Source organism: Sinocyclocheilus anshuiensis, unplaced genomic scaffold (assembly GCF_001515605.1).
Source record: "Sinocyclocheilus anshuiensis isolate Anshui unplaced genomic scaffold, SAMN03320099.WGS_v1.1 scaffold202, whole genome shotgun sequence".
NCBI lineage: Eukaryota > Metazoa > Chordata > Actinopteri > Cypriniformes > Cyprinidae > Sinocyclocheilus > Sinocyclocheilus anshuiensis.
Genome location: NW_015542342.1, coordinates 998,556 through 1,016,089, shown reverse-complemented (window position 1 = coordinate 1,016,089; position 17,534 = coordinate 998,556). Strand labels below are relative to the sequence as shown.

General features: G+C 37.6%; 1 protein-coding gene across 1 annotated transcript in view; it reads right to left on the bottom strand.

The window, feature by feature from the left end:
* Positions 1-742: 742 nt before the first annotated feature.
* Positions 743-17,534, bottom strand: part of LOC107691236 (cytoplasmic phosphatidylinositol transfer protein 1-like) — an 87,337-nt gene continuing 70,545 nt past the window's right edge. The window contains exons 5-9 of the mRNA XM_016489745.1: positions 12,702-12,773; positions 6,548-6,643; positions 3,932-4,087; positions 3,441-3,504; positions 743-2,341 (exon numbers count right to left, since the gene is read on the bottom strand). Of these exons, the coding sequence (XP_016345231.1) occupies positions 2,028-2,341; positions 3,441-3,504; positions 3,932-4,087; positions 6,548-6,643; positions 12,702-12,773 (702 nt within the window). The 3' untranslated portion in view covers positions 743-2,027. The remainder of the gene's footprint in view (positions 2,342-3,440; positions 3,505-3,931; positions 4,088-6,547; positions 6,644-12,701; positions 12,774-17,534) is intronic.

Below are 17,534 nucleotides of genomic sequence, written 5' to 3'. Positions count from 1 at the left end.
AAAAAAGTAATCTGATTACGTAACTCGTGTTACTTGTAATGCGTTACTCCCAACACTGCTCACAATAACAACAAAACGTTGTGCGCTGTAAAATAATGAAACCAAACTTGAACGCGTCAAAAATGAACCGAACTCGTGCCTCACAGACATGAGAAATATGTGTATAGAACGCGTGCAAATGACGCCACTGGTGTGGAGGCAACATTTACCAACAATGGAAAGAAACTGATCGAAGACAGGTTTTTATTTATTTAAATATTTGCAATATTTCCTTTTTATTGCCATCTTATGCATCACGTGCTTGTGAAATCTATTACTCTGAGTTTGCTACCCTGACAACACAGTCCTGAAATAAAGTCCCAAAATAATATATTTCTTGATGTGGTGATGCTTTAAAATGTCAAGTACAGCAATCAGCTTCAGACAATATTAGACAATTAATTAACGTAACAGACCTATACTAACCTTCATGATTTTTAGAATTAAAGTTCACCAAAAAAAAAAGACAATTCTATCATCACTTACTCACCCTCATGTTGTCCCAAACCTGCATGCATGTATTTGTTCTGTGGAACACAGAAAACGATATTTTGAAGAATGTTGGTAACCAAAGTTTCAGTTCCCATTGCCTTCCATTGTATTTTGGTCCATACAATGAAAATCAATAGGAACCGAAAGTGTTGGATTACCAACATTCTTTAAAATATCTTAATATTTTTGGGCTCAAAATTCAAAATAGGGTTGCACCAGTAAGGATGGTAAAGAAGACCTTTAGAATGAGAGGAAAAGCCATTGCATCTTAACTATTAAAGATATGAAAGCTGCTATAATCCATCACTTTGATGTATAACACTTCACACTTAACATTTCTGGTAAGCATAGATTTACCACACACAGCATATTTTGCAACATAAATGGGAAAGACATGACAGGTTTGGTGAAACTGGAATGAAGTAGAAATCCCAATGGATAGCAAATGCTTTAATTTCACAATGGCAGTTGACATCAAAAGCATGATTTCCCAAGATTTGGCATGTGCATTTCTGAATCCTTTAGAAAAGAGTATTTAAGTTTAAAAGAACAGATATGCGGGAACCAGCAAGAATACAAGAGCTTTACAATTTACAAAGTATACATTGGCCAGCAGCAGCAAACATTCCTTAGAGCTCAAAGATTATACAACAGTCTAATTATCAAGCATTCTTTGAGGACTTAATTCATATTCATGGATAATAATGCATCACATTAATCCCAACCAAGAACATATAATGTAGAACAGCATACTCAGTTACATGGCAGATGCTCCACAACCCATCAAATATATTATGAAGATAAACTACAGTATGTATAAGTTCCAGTTTGTATTGTCTAACAACAGACCATGCAAAAGTGCTAGGTCAGTAAAATTGGTATAACTTGGTTTTCTGAGTCCATGGGAATGGGACTGATCAAAGTTAAAGACAAGAGCATAGTGAAACCACTATCAAATTGAACCCTACATTCTTATAAATTAGATATTTACAGTACATGTCAAACACTGATTAATTTGAGTGAGAAATTCAGAAGCCTGAGGATAAAGTCACGTTAACATAATATCACAACTGAAATATTAACCGAGCAGAATATACCATTAAATACCCCACTACAGCAAAACAACACTGGCTACAAATCCTATCCAAATTCAACATATGTAGGAAAAATTGGCTCGGAAAAAAAGAAACAAAAAAAAAAAGTAAGAAAAAGAAAGAAAGAAAAAGATTCAGCTCTGTCTATCAATGTGACAACTCCTGAGATATTTGTAACAATGATCTGTAATGTTTTTGTATGTCAGAATGCACTTATTGTAAATTAACTCCCAGTGTAAAACATGAGGTTGGACAGGTTGAAAAGCCACTCTGTGTGTGTATGTCTGTGTGTGTTTGGGAAACTGTAAGTATCTTTTAGTATTTAAAGAGAGACTGATTTGATTGTGTCAAACAAACAAATTACTGGGGTATGTTTTCATAAACTAAGGCCAGAACTGAGCTTTACTCAGGTTGCGGGGTGCTGGGACCCCAGGAAAAGAGACTGGGAAGGCGGAAGGCAGAGTCTCTCCGTGCTGGGTCAGGAAGAGTTAGGGTCTCCGGAGCGGACTTCTTCCGTGGTCTGTCCTTGGGCACAGAAAGGAAGTCTGGAGCTTCAGTGGAGAGGGGTGTAGAGGGAGCACTGGATGGGCCGCTACGAGCGCAGGCTGGCAGGGGTGTCTCGCTGATGGAAATAGCTGGCGGAAAGGTTCCCAGCTTCTTATTGGTGGCTTCCTGAGTGGCTCGTTCATATTCTCTCACTTCCTCTATTGTCATGTCTTTAAACATCCAAAGCAAAGGAATTTCTATTAGTGGGGTATCACTAATGTAATTTATATTGGACTAAACCAGTGGTGTTAAACTCAAGATCCTGAAGGGCAACAGTCCTGAGGAGTATAGTTCCAACATTGCTTAAATCCATCTACCTGTAGTCTTATAGTAATCCTGAAGGACTGAATGAGCTGGATAATGTGTGTCAAATTGGGAGTATGGCCCTCCAGATGTTAAGTTTGACACCCCCTGGATTAACCAAATCCAATATAAAATCATATTCCATCTGATTTTCACAAGGCTTCCATTATCAAGCTACAGTAAAATATTTTATGTCATTTTTATTTGTTTCTACAGGCAATTGTTTGCCTATTATTTATAGCTGTCTTCCTTAGTTGTCAAATCCTGGTTAATAATGTCATGATGGTGGTGAGGGGTACCTTTAATTCAGGGGTGTCCAGTCCTACTCCTGAAGGGCCACCTTCCTGCAGAGTTTAGCTTTATCACACCTTTAGTGATTCTGAAGACCTTAATTAGCTTTGTTTAATTGAGGCCAGAGCTAAACTCTGCTGAAAGGTGGCCCTCCAGAAGGAGGATTGGAGACCCCTGCTCTAATTCAACAACTCAATGAACCACTGTTTCCTCCTCTTTCACACTCGCTGCACGTTTAGGAGCTCACTGAGAACACAATGTGCTCAACAGAAGTAAAAGAGATGCTCCTTTTTTTTTGAGCAGAAAACGGCTCTGCTTTCTATGTTTTGCAATCTGAACACTTTCAGTGTTCATGACTGAACAATTTGTTCAAGTCATCTAATCTAATCAGTATGGTCAAGGTCCTTGATGAGAACATGAAGAACAACTTTAAAGAGCTGAATTTCTCAGCTGAAACATCTCTTTTCTGTCTGTTTGTTCTTGCAGTGACTCATGAGACTAAACACGGTTGTGAGCTATGGATCACGACATCCTTTGGCATCCTTGAGGTTTGTTAGTCACGACTCTGGGACAGAGTCAAAACAAAAGAAATGGCAAATATATGTAAAAAGATGAATAAACAGCAATCTGAAGGGAAGGCTGTGTGCATGACTGGCTGGTCAATGCTAAACTTACCAATCCACTCATCAACCCAAGCGAAAGCCTGTCTATGACCCAGCAACAGCACATCCCTCACCACCTACAGAAAAAAAGACAGGTACAAATATATGGTAATTCTGATGTTGCCAAGTAGATGTGTTCCTGGATCTTTTGTTGGTCCTGGAAAATTATTTTTGTCAAACGAACATACTCCTAATCTTCCCTAACCCCAATGCTAACAATAACCCTAACATCAGAGGGAAATGAACAGTTAAAAGAAATGTTGTTGAAGCCTCAGCTCCAGCACAAAGCTGACTAATCCTAACCCTTAAATCTTATTGGTTGACAGGAATATTGTTCCAGAACCAACAAAGATGATCCAAGGACTTGGTCTGCTAGATGATATCATGGTAAGCACAGCTGGATAGACAGATCTATCTATAGATCTGAGTGATGTGCAATGAGAGTAACTACAAGGTTAGGGTTTTAGGGGGCTCGCCCGGGATATGTGGAGGGGTGGAATTGACCTTGTGCACAAACTGCTCCACACGTGTCTGAAGTCCCCACACCTCGAACTTCACTGTTACTAGCTTATAGGAGCACATGATGGGATCCTGTGTGTCCCTCCAGCCTTCCTTCAGCAAACCCCGGGTTGTCTTCTCAGATTTAAAGTATCGTGGGTCCTGGAGTGGAAATACAGAATGGAAGTAAAATAAAAAGTCCTGGAATGGAAATAAAATGGCCCACAGAGTTTATTTTATATACAGTACAATACACAAGAATGTCTCATTTAAACCTTTATAAGACTTATTCATAGCAGAATAGAAAGAAGACAGGAGATGACTGGAAGAAAAGGTGGGACTCAGGTCAGAAAATTACATGAACCAGCACATGCCAACTATGCAAAACACTAAGCAATGGCTCTGACGATTGGATATCTAATTTTACAGTTAATAATAAATGATAAATTAGTCTCCAGTCCAACTTTGATCAGAGACGTTTTAGATATTCTCACTGTAAACATGTCCTTGTACTGGCTGAGTTCTGGTTGGTGGCAAATTTCTGCAAACAAACCAAATATATGATTTTACATTTAATTTACAGATGTTAATTATATTATTGTTAATTATATGATTACAGTTTCATTTTAGAATTTTTTTTTCTTTATTTTTACATGCTGTATTTATAAAAAAAAAAATTCTACCCAGTATTATTGTGTTTAATGCCTGTATCTGCCACCCTGTTCTAGCTGGAACACACGAAAGCATACTGCATCTTTATTTATGCACAAAATTTGAGAGTGAATTCCATTTAAAAGTTAACATCACTTTGCTCTACTCACTCTGGAGGGCAGAGCACTTGAAGTGAGTGCTCTACACACCAACTACCCACCGGTGTTCCACAGGGTTCAGTACCTGGCCCATTTTTACTCTCCAAATCACTTTGCAAAATTCTCACCTCTCAGAGCTTTTCCCCATTATTACTATGCAGATGATACTCAATTAATTCTCTTTTCACCCTCTGACAACCAAATATCATCTGGTATTAACATATTATGCCTGCATATCTGAATTTATTGAAAACTGAGCTGCTGATCATCCTTGCCAAGAACCAATCCTGCAAAGACCTTGTTATTTCAATAGACAACAAAATCATCTCACCTACACAAGAATGGTAAGAATCCTGGCATCAATGAGGTCTATAATACCTGGAGAAAGCTAGCCATTCATATCAATGGCAGTTGCCTGGAAGCTCATTGTTTTTGATCAAAGTTCAAACTGACCTTGAATTGACCATCACTGATAAACTTAAGCACAAAGTATACTTCAGTTTTGATGTGAATGCTTGTGTGTGTATGTATGGGTGATGGGGGGGGGGGGGCTAACAGCATCAGGAAAAGGACCTTTGTGAATGGATTTGTTCACTTTTGCTTGTAACAACCCTACAAATAGTGTCTCCTTCCCAAAATGCCCTCGAGGGGCACACAAATGCTAGTTGGAACTTCCCCAGACTACGATGCTGACTGTCAATGACTGAGATCCACAGGTTGTTTAGAAACACAGAGGACTAAGTACATTTTTATTACCTTGAAATACACCTTTAGTCATATTCTGTTTAAAACCCAGATATCTATGACAATTAAACTTTGCAATGCTTTAGGGTACATTACACACACCATGTCAGTTTAACAGCATGTCCTAACCAGATGCAGTCCAGTTTATTGGTGTTTAATAGGCGGTCAATAACCCAACATACTATGAATGGATTAACTGAATCACGTCTACACATATTTCTTCTTTTAAAACCATTGTTCGTGCACTGTTGATTCTTTGCGACGTTATTTTTTCTCTTCATACTTTCAGTACGTTTTCAATAAAATTATTGAAAAAGGCATGCCTTTTTATTGTTGACAAAATAAACCCTTCACCAACAGATGTTTTTGAACAAACACTGACGAGATTAACATTACTTGCTTTATTTGCATTGTGCCCTATTAGGACATAGTGCTGAGGTTTTTTCTGTGACATAAGTGATTTTATTTCTTTTAAATGAGGACTAGAGTGACCACTTATCATTCCCAGCACTGCAGCTGTTCTTTTCCTTTCCACATCTAATTCCACCTCTGCTTTTTTATTCCTCAAACAGAACCACTGCTGGCCTGGATCCTTAGATAGCAGCAAGCTCCTGCCAGAGAAAGATAACGCTGCACTCCTCTCATCTGACTATGCCTACCTCTGCAGGAGGAGAAAGACAGTATGTGAAAATGAATTACAGTGGAGAGGTGATTCTGAGTCTTGCGTGTATCCAGAAGAGATCTCAACAGGGCCTCTTTAATAATTCAGTATCGGCTTAAAAATAACCCATACTCCTTTGTTTTCGTCTATGTGGGAGAAGCACTCCCCTGTTTCTTCAAAACAAAATCCCATCAGCACTAAATCCCATATCAACAGAGCTCAAATGAATAAATCACAGAGGCCAGCGAGGAAAATATTGGAGGGGAATATAAAATATAGAGGTGAATATGAGCACATACTGTACCTTAGAGGGAAATTTGTACTTTGTACATTTGTATTGCTTATAAATTATTTACCGTTTCTTTAATGGATCATATATTTATGTGTTTTATTAAAGAAATATCTTACCTCAGACTCCTTGTAATAGCGCTCTGGGATCTCATCGTAGGCGATGTCAATAAAGCACACCTCTGTTTCTTCATCTCGGGGCTCTGTATCAAAGATCTAGAGCACAATGAGAGGATGTTAGAGAGAATTTTTTTTTTTTTTTAAATCTACCAGCTACCACTGCTACTGAAAAAGTCAGGATGTACTTCACAAACTCAAAATTAGTTTTAACCAGAAGTGATATAACACGTTTCCTTTGTCTGTCCACACTGAAAGCAACAATGGTGTGAGATGCAAGACATTCACAATCAGAACATATTTGATCTGTAAAATACAGATATGGGGAACGGATGATATATTACTGTGGGTGGAGTGACAGAACATGACAGAATTAGAAACCAAGCAACTACAGAACACCTTGTCGCTTGTGGCTCATTGCATTTGTGTGTAGTAGATTAACTGATTAACTCAGGGGTGTCCAATTCGCTCCTGGAGGGCCACTATCCTGCAGAGTTTAGCTCCAATCTGCCCCAATACATCTGCCTGGAGGTTTCTAGTAATCCAGAAGACCTTGATTAGCTGAAACTAGAGTTTTTGGCTTGTGACGTCGGCGCCTGCGCTGTTATCTCCGCCTACTGGAGACTTTTTCAGGCTTCTGATTGGTCAACATGGCTTTACGGTTGAGATTATATCGCCACCTGTTGGTTTGGCATGCTCTTGACAGTGCTTCATAGCATGCGTTTGCATTTTCATGTGGACGGAGATTTTTTTTTAAACGGAAGTAAAAAATCTGTTTATAAAAATACCCGTGTACGTGTGGACATGGCCTTAGTCTCACACCCACAGTCCAAGAGTCTGATATTTACTGCACACAAAACTGAACAACAGGTTTTTAAACAGTCCGCAAAGAAAGTAAGTCATGCTTAACAGGTTCCCAGACTGATTTAATAAATGGGATTTTTCAAAGTTTGTGAGGTTCAACTTCGTTGTTGGTCATTTTACATGTCAATGAATGGGCGGATGTTGAACCGCAGGTAGCTGCTCAACTTTGTCACCATCACAAATCATCATCTCTCACTGACAGTGACTTCTGGTTGCTTTATTGCAGCAAATCCCTCTCAGAATGAACACAAGCTTGTTCATTTGTCACCAGAATATGACTCAGTGTAAGTCTTTCTGTTGTGGGTCACCGTAAAGAATCTTCAGCAACTCTCAGCAGACTCCAACACTTCTACAGCTGCAGACTCCACGCTGTCCACAAGAAGGAGCTCTCGGTCTACGCCTGAGTCAATGTGAGCACGTGTATTGCATAAGCTGCTACTCATCTGAGTGCTTGCAGCCTAACAAAGACTTTAATGGGTGAGGGCGCTTTGCTTCAAAGGATCAGGTGCTTTCAGGTGAGAGAACGGCTCTCCTGTTGTCTGCCACCTGTGTGGGTTTGCCAATTACATTGTAATTCTTTTCATATCCGACTGACAGTAAGCTTCAGGGATGACATAGAGATAAATGTATAAAACCTCTTTATTTTAAAATGTAGACACAAAGGAGAGTGCACTAGCTGTGAGAGCAAGGAATGGATGGGTTGAAATAGTAAAGCAAAGAATGAAAGGGGATGACATGACAGAGTAGCTGAATATTTGATAAAATAAGGTATGGTGGACCTTATCAAGAGAGATGGGGAGGAAGACAGAAAGGGAAATTTGAAAAGGACTTGAATGACGGCTCTAATAAATAAAATCGGCCTTAATTTCTGAATTGTGGCCACATTGCAAAATCAGCACGGAGTCAAAGCACGAAACTTGGACAAGCTTGTTTATCAAAGCCGAAGAACAAAATATAAGAACAAACTCTTAAAGACTCTGAATCCCAATGGTGGTGATAAGCAACATTAAAGTAGAGTCTAATGCATGCTGGAGCGCGCGTTTAAACTTCAAAGCAGGCTCGAATTTAGGGAAAACATCAGAAACAGCCTCTCATGCCAATGAGGAGGCGGAATACAGATCAAGGATTTGTATTTTCTCCTCTTACAGATGCAGACTGAACAGAGTTCTACAGGTGCAAAAAACAAATGAGGGGGTGGGTTCAAGTATCTCTTCACTGAAGACCGCAAAGTGGTGGCCCTTGTACCTGCTGCGTGACCGTGTTCGATTAAGCAAAAAAGTGGGGTCCATGAAAAATGATTTACTGAGTCTGGTGTGGAAGACCTTGACTGGTCTGCACAAAGTCCACACTTTGAACTTTAAGACCCCATGACCAAACGTCAGTGCCTAAACTTCACTGCCACTTGTGTCTGAATGGGAGCAAATCCCTGCATACATTTCCCAACATCTAGTAGTGGAAAGTCCTTCCAAAACAGAAGTGGAAAGAAGTGGAAGCTGTTCCAGCAGCAAAGGAAGATCAAACTCCCCATTATTGCCAATGGTTTTGTAATTAAATGCTCAGCGAGCACAAATACAGCAGGTGTGTAAGTGACCAAATACACTGTCAAGTTAAAGAAATTAGACTGTAAAAAAAACTGTTTTGAGACCTTGCATTTGCTAGTTCCTATGTTAATTTCGTTAATGAAAATTATGACTAATCATATTCATTGACAACCTTTTTTCCATGACTAAGGACAAAGATAAGACAGCACCAACATCATTAAACACTAACTGTGACTATATCAATATGCAATATCGTTGACAAAAAGACAATCTAGTTATAAAAATAAAAACTCTCCACAACCAAAATATCTATATATATTCTTCAACAAAAAAAGAGTGATAAAATATAGACCACCCCCCTATCCAATGTTCCCTCTATTTTTTATTTTTTTGCTAAACAAAACTTTTCTTTATTGACTGGACATTTCGGCCACCTGAGCAAAAAACATTCTTTATATCAGAGCTTTACAGCGCACAGACAAACAAAGTGTGTTAACTTTTAATGCTAATGTGCTATTTATATTTGATTTGACCCTTGATGTAACTAAATCACATTTTAGGTTACCTGGGAAAACTGAATTTTTTTACAGTGCTGTGTTACCAAGAAATTCTATTAAAAATCTTTTTCTTTTTTTTCCAGAAATATCTGACAGGCACTTAAAAATCAGCATGAAACCAAAATACTATGTTAATGTATGTTTCTGGTTTTATAGTGCACAATATATTGGTGCCCATTAATCCAAATAAATACAAATACCTTTATAATCTCATCAAAATGTAATCAAAATGTCACAAATCTCTCTTATTTTTCATCCCCTTCCCTTCAGCCACCTGCATCAATAGCACAGGGCTTGTACAGGACAGGTGGCTCAACAGAAGCCATTACTTTAAAAGAACCATGAGAACGCACGTTTGGAGCAGGTCAAAATGCTTAATGGTGAATCATCTCATCTGTGATGTGGGAAAAGATTTTGTGGTCAAATGAACCTTTTATAATGCAAAGTGATATTCAAAGTGATATAAAACAAATCTAACACTGCCCACACCTCAAAAACACCAGAGCATCATGCTGCCTCTCCTCAGCAGGAACTGGGCTTCTTGTTAAAATAGAAGGATAGATGGTGCAAGATACAAAGAAATGAGGCAGGAGGACCTGTTTTAGTAGGATAAAAGCATGCTCTGGATAAAATGTATTTTTCAGTGAGGCAATGGTGCCAAACACAAGGCCAGCTTAACATCAAAGTGCCTGAAATTGCCAATCTCAAGTAAAGATGCACAGGTACCTGTCAGCAAAGTGGTATTTACAGGGTCTTAGGCTGCTAGAATGATGCACGTCTGAAATAGAATTAATCACTGAACTCAAGTTTGCCAGAATAGTGGCATCAAATACAGATGCACATGTATACGCATACCAAATCATTGCTGTAAAAGAAGACTCTAGAGTCAAAAATATGTGGATTGAACAATTATGCATTTTTTTTTTAATACTGTATAATGATGCTGAAATAACATAAATAATTCATTTTCATGTTTCCACAAGATGCCATATTAATGTTGTGTGGGTGATTATAGGTCTGACCCTCACGCTTTGATTTCAGCACCATGGACAGGGCAAATCAACGGCACATGGCCAATGGAACGAGATGGGTGATAAAACCTGACGCTATTTTCTGCTCATCAGCCACAGTTACTAAAGAAGTGTTGGCATCTCAACTGAGCATGAAACTGAGCACGGATGGTGAAAGAATGCAGCGTTCTGTTATCTCTCACCTGCAGATGCAGAAATAGCCCTGAGGCGAATCAACAGATGCTACCTGGCTCCTACACCTCTCCTTTACAGTCAAAATATCATTCAATAACTTTGTCTGCAATCAATCATTTTCTTGTCTTGTTTTCCAGTACGCTATTATGGTATGAAAATACAACATCTGGTATTCCAAGATATCTTCTCAGAACATAATATTGTAATACCTTACAATTCCATTTTTAATTGGAGGTAATTTGATATATAATTTTGGTTGTCACTACTTCATCCCATCACTCTGTACAACTGATTTCTCTCCATCTCAAGCACATCATTTATAAATGTTAGATCTTCAAACAAACCCACAAATGCCTCAAACTGATCACAGAAGAGGAAACACTATCCGTCTGCAGTGAGTGATCTTAAAATGCTCTCATTTGGGGCAGAGGATAAAAGTGTTACTTGATGCCAAGAGCAAAGGAATAAAACAATGCGAAAGTCTTTCTAAGCGAGTGAGCATGTGTGCGGAGACGAGACCAGAAGCTCGGGACAGCACAGACAGCACTGGCTCAGACAGACCGTAACCGCCGTCTGGAACGATCCTGATGCATGTAAGCTCTCAGACTGACTGCAGGCCAGCATTATTAAAGAGCCAAACTCACCCAGACATCTCTCCAGGACCAATCCCATCTGAAATCACAAGCGCTTTTTGGCTAGTGGGTTTCTTCCACTTCGATTTACACAGTGTTAAGAAAGTCAAAACTTCTGAAAAGCTTCCAGTATATATTAGCGAAATAGCCAAAGATTCAGAAATTTTGTCATCATTTGCTGAACCTCATTTAGTTTAAAACCTGCACGAGTTTCTTTCTTCAATGAAATAGATGCTTAGCTTATCAGAATGTCCAACCTGCTCTTTGCTCCAGTTTCTGTTGAGCACTAAAACTGCGACAATGCATCATAAATGTGTATGAATTACATCCTATGGACTACTTTACTGTTGATTTTATGTACTTTTTAGAGCTTGAAAGCCAGGTGACTAACTGATGACCTTTAAAGGAATAGTTTACCCAAAAATGAGAATTTGCTGAAAAATGTCTTACCCTCAGACCATGAATTTGTTTCTTCTTTGAACAGATCTGGAGAAATTTAGCATTACATCACTTGCTCACCAATGGATCCTCTGCAGTGAATGGGTGCCGTCAGAATGAGAGTCCAAACAGCTGATAAAAACATCACAATAATCCACTCCGTACCACTCCAGTCCATCAGGTAACTTCTTTTAAAGTGAAAATCTGCATTTTTCTAAGATACAAATCTATTATTGAGGCGTTTAACTTTAAATTGTTGCTTCTGGCCAAAATACAAGTCCATAAGCCATAATAACGCAGTGAACAAGTCCATCTCCTGTTGCCCTCTTACATCAAAATCCAGTGACATATTTGTTTTGAACTGTTTTTCGCTTGTTAATGGTGCTTGATCTGTGCATATTATTGATTGTTGGACTGGAGTGCTGTGGATTACTTGTAGATTATTGTGATGTTTTTATCAGCTGTTTGGACTCTCATTCTGACGGCACCCATTCACTGCAGAGCATCCATTGGTGAGAAAGTGATGTAATGCTAAATTTCTCCAAACCTGTTCACATGAAGAAACAAACTCATGGTGCTTAGATGGCCAGGGGGTAAAATTTCATCTAATTTTTAATTTCTGTGTGAAATATTCCTTTAATAATGAATGCATATTTAATCAAAGTAATAAATAAACAGGGGCAGACCCACAACTCTACAAAGGTTTATAAGCACACTAAATCTAGTGATGCCACAAATTGTTCTGCAATCTGAGAACCGACTGGGCTTTCTAGTTAGATTTTTTTTCCATCTGTCCTCTCATTCCACACAATCAACAGTTCTCACTTTACAGAAAAGATTTAGAGATGAAAGACAATTGAGAAAAGACCAGGAACAACAAAATTATGCAGACATATTTACACTGTATACAGTATACATACATTGTCATTGATGCCTTTGTTGTCTTCATACTTTGTCTCAACGTGGATGGAGAACTTTGGCAGGAAAGAGCACTAAAGAGGAAAAAAGTTAAATGTGTCAAAAATGAGTTAAATTAGGCAAAAACAGCCACCCTAGAATGTATTTGGATACTTAAAAACTTCAAATCAAGTGTCATCTGCACACAAAATACAAAACATGATTTTCTCTTTACTTCTCGTCATTATTTTTGCTCAATGTCTTTGAATCAGCTGGTGTTTTTGTAATTTTTAGTGTATTTAATATGCATTTTCTTTCACAGTTCACATAGCAAAGGAATAACAGGTGGAGACAATCACACTAACTATCAATATAATGCACTAACATTTGACAAACTCACAATATGTTTCTCTTCATTTTCAAAAGTGCATCTATTGCTTTATTTCAAACCAAACAAGGATTACATTATGAATTTTCTTTAATAAAATGGCACGTGGTTTGACATTATTTAACACAATGACATTCATAAATTGTTGTGCTCCTTAAAGGAATAGTTCACCAAAAAAATTAGCATTTGGGGAAAATGTTCTTACTCTTAGGCTGTCCAAGATGTCATCACAGTAATCCACAAAACTCCAATCCACCAATTAATATCTTGTGAAGTGAAAAGCTGTGTGTTTGTGAGAAACACATCCATCAAGACGTTTTTAAATTTAAATCATCGCTTCTGGCCAAAATACAAGTCCATGATCCATAATAACACTTCCTCCAGTGAAAAAGTCCATTCCCTGTTGTACTCTCACACCAAAATCCACTGATTTTAGAACTGTTTTTACATGTAAACGGTGCTTAATCTGTGCATATTTATCTCCTGATTCAGACGACTTGTTCACTGGAGAAAGCAGTATTATGAACAGAGTACTTGTATTTTAGCCAGAAGCAACAGTTTGAAGTTAAAAACATCACAATGATGGATTTCCTTCTTGCAAACACAAAGCTTTTCATTTCAAAATAAGTTAATTGTTGGACGGGAGTCGTGTGGATTACTTGTGGATCATTGCGAAGTTTCTGTCAGCTGTTTGGATCCACTGGTGAACATATCTCCAGACTGGTGTATATATCTCCAAATCTGATGAAGAAACAAACTCATCTACATCTTGGATGATCTGAGGGTGAGTACATTTTCAGCAAATTTAAATTTTTGGGTGAACCATTCCTTTAAGTAATTATTACCTTTGCATATGATGAATCAACAGACAATTAGGGAAAAATAACACCACCACAAACAAAATGCAACTGTTAATTCTATTTAGTCAAGGAACTAATTTTAGACATCTATCAAGAGGGGTCAAAGCTTCGACCCAGCCTCATTCACGAACACACTACATGCATGCTCTCAGTAGATCTGGTGCACTGCAGGGCAATGCGCTTCAGTGTGATTGTGTTTTATGAGCCTGATGTTCTGCTGTAATGATGAGCTCTTTTCTGCCTCACTGGATTTACAGCCTCCTCCTCTCTCCTTCCCACACGTCCTGAAGCTGTAGCCCCTCTGAGACCCAACACACTGCTGCCTGATTAGATTAAGAACTGCTCCCGCAATCGCTATGGAGATCAATAGAGGCTGAGTTACGTAATGATGGAGGAAGTGCTGTAGCAGTGGGGGAAGGGCAAAGGATCGAGGAGAAGAACAAAGAGCAGATCTATGGGTGCAAGCCCTCAAGGCAATGGTGACTTACAGCTCAGATTCAAAACCTAGGAAGCTGCCTCACTATTTGAAACTGTAGCTTGCCACTCGTTTAAAAGTAGTTAAGCTATAGTCAAGCTCTTTTGAAAAAAATTATTTCATGCTACTGAAAAAATGAACTGTAATGTACTATACTGAAGTATCTTTTTAAATACATAACTACCCTTGTGGGTTAGTTCACCCAAACATTAAAATTAGGCTGCGTTTTACTCACCCCCGAGGCATCCTAGGTTTAACTTCTTTTGGACTGAAGCACTGCAACACCCGCTGACTGCAATGATAGAGCTTGGAATAGCCAGGACAATTTTTCATATAACTCTGACTGGATTCGTCTGAAAGAAGAAAGTCATATACACCTAGGATGCCTCGGGGGTGAGTAAAACACAGCCTAATCTTAATTTATGGGTGAACGAACCCTTTACCTGTATAGAATGTGCTTGTACTGTTCTTCAAATCTTAAAATAATATGTGACCCTGGACCACAAAACCAGTCATAAGGGGTAAATTTTTTGAAATTGAGATTTATAAATATAAATAAAGCTGAATAAATAAGCTTTCCATTGATGTATGGTTTGTTAGGATAGGACGATATTTGGCCGAGATACAACTATTTGAAAATCTGGAATCTGAGGGTGCAAAAAAATCTAAATATTGAGAAAATCACCTTTAAAGTTGTCCAAATTAAGTTCTGAGCAATGCATATTACTAATCAAAAATTAAGTTTTGATATATTTACGGTAGGACATTTACAAAATATCTTCATGGAACATGATTTTTACTTACTATCCTAATGATTTTTGGCATAAAAGAAAAATCTATAATTTTGACCCATACAATGTATTGTTGGCTATTGCTACAAATATACCCCAGCGACTTAAGACTGCGTTTGTGCTGCAGGGTCACATATGTATTTTTTAAATAAAAACATATGGTATGGTATTAGCGAACTTAAAAAGAGACACTTTTCTATGTTTCTTAACACACTTAAGTACACTTAAAAGTGCAATTTGTAATAATGTCAAATTAAAAGTTTTACTTTAAAGTACATTTTATATCATGTTTTAATAATCTTGTCATGCTTTAAATAAGTACACTTATTTTGATGTGTTGACTAACATACTAAAGCACAGTACTTGATTATAATCTTAACTGTAGTGTGTTATTCTATATTACATTTAAAGTTAATATATTTTTTGTATGTCAAGTATGACATTTTAAAATGTATAAAATCTATTTTCACATAGCTATATTATCCGTTTGGTCTGTTTTGTACTGCATCCTCAGCACACACTACATTAAAGAACATCACAGAGACTCCAATAATAACGGCTTACAGAATATAAATTATATTTGCCCATTACATATCTGCACTATGTATATTATCCAAATAAAATGAAATTATACAGGGAATATATTGGAAGTGTCTTTTTAGGCAATTATAGACGGCGAACAATGGATTTTACTGATAATGATAGCTAGGCTGCACCGCACTAGCCAATAACGACAACAGCTGGATATAATCTAACGCAAATAGATGGTAATAACCGAGACATTAAACATTTAGGTCAGACTTGCATGTATTTAATCGCTTGAGGTACTACTAATGTTAACGACCTCTCAGTCTTGATGGCAAACATACTGCAGTTCTCCACTAATGCAGCATCTAGTCAACATTAATTACGTTACAATGATGGTAATGTACTGTATACATGTTGTCTATGTCAAAAAAAAACAGCACGAGGCATCAACCATTTGGCCTCTAGAGATCCCTCTCGCACTATATAATAACAGCAGACCTTCTCAGGCACTCCAGCTGCAGAAGCAACCTGGAAAAACTATCGGCAAGTTGTTTCTGCATCAGTTATCAGTGCTGATTAATCGGCAAAACCGATCAATCAGTCGACCCCTAGTACGGTATAAAAACAATACATTTTAAGTTTATTGATACATATTTAGATAAATTTAAACTATAAGTAGTTTGAGTGTGTACAGAAACCATCATGGTCACATAATTATGGGTAGTGTAGTTCTTCACTGGGATTTGTGATGTTGTTGTTTTTGTTCAAAATTAAAATTTTGTTTACATGGCTTTGTTTGTGTGCCATGAATTAAAAACCTCTGAGCTCATGGCAGGTCTGTCTTAAAAGGTTTATGTTACTGCTAAAAATGTATATTTCTATGAAAAATGAATGAAATTTGTACTTCCTGAGCTCTACTGTTGCACTCTTTTAAATGAGCGATGGATAAAATAAAAGATTAAAACTTTGATATGTTGACTGCATTTTCCTTAGCACAAGGACAAAAAAAAAAAACGTATCTAAGACATGTATATATAAATATATTTTGTCTCTATAATCATTCAGCCAATAAATGAGTATATTTCAATGCTGCTCAAACAGAGTTGGAAAGTGACTGTCACAAATTACCATTTAGCTGTTTCCATTTTGTGCTCATTTTTACATCCTTTGGGCTTTTCTCGTCTTCCACTGCTCTCATTTGAGCACAGTTTGTATCCAGTTGTTCCTGGCATATGGTTGATTATGATAATAGTATTCCGATGAAGAGCTCTCTCATTCATCTCTAGGTACAGATACGGCACACAGAGCCACTCCAAGATCCACTGACTGTCGTCCAGCTTAAGTTAAGCTTTAATCCTCCACCCATCTCCACCGCTCTTTTAAACCAACCTGTCATGTTGCTGCTGTTGACTTTCATCAGTTTCCAGGCAGCACTCAAAAAAATAAATGTAAAATTTATGCACCTGAATTGCACATAAAATTTCCATCTATTTGTACTAAACACACTTATAAACAAATAAACTTAATGTGTTCAATCCAAATGGATGGAAATTTTATGTGCAATTCAGATACATAATTTGAAATTTTGGCCTATATATATATATATATATATATATATATAGGGTACGGAAAGTATTCAGACCCCCTTCAATTTTTCACTCTTTGTTATATTGCAGCCATTTGCTAAAATAATTTAAGTTAATTTTTTTTCCTCATTAATGTACACACAGCACCCCATATTGACAGAAAAACACAGAATCGTTGACATTTTTGCAGATTTATTAAAAAAGAAAAACTGAAATATCACATGGTCC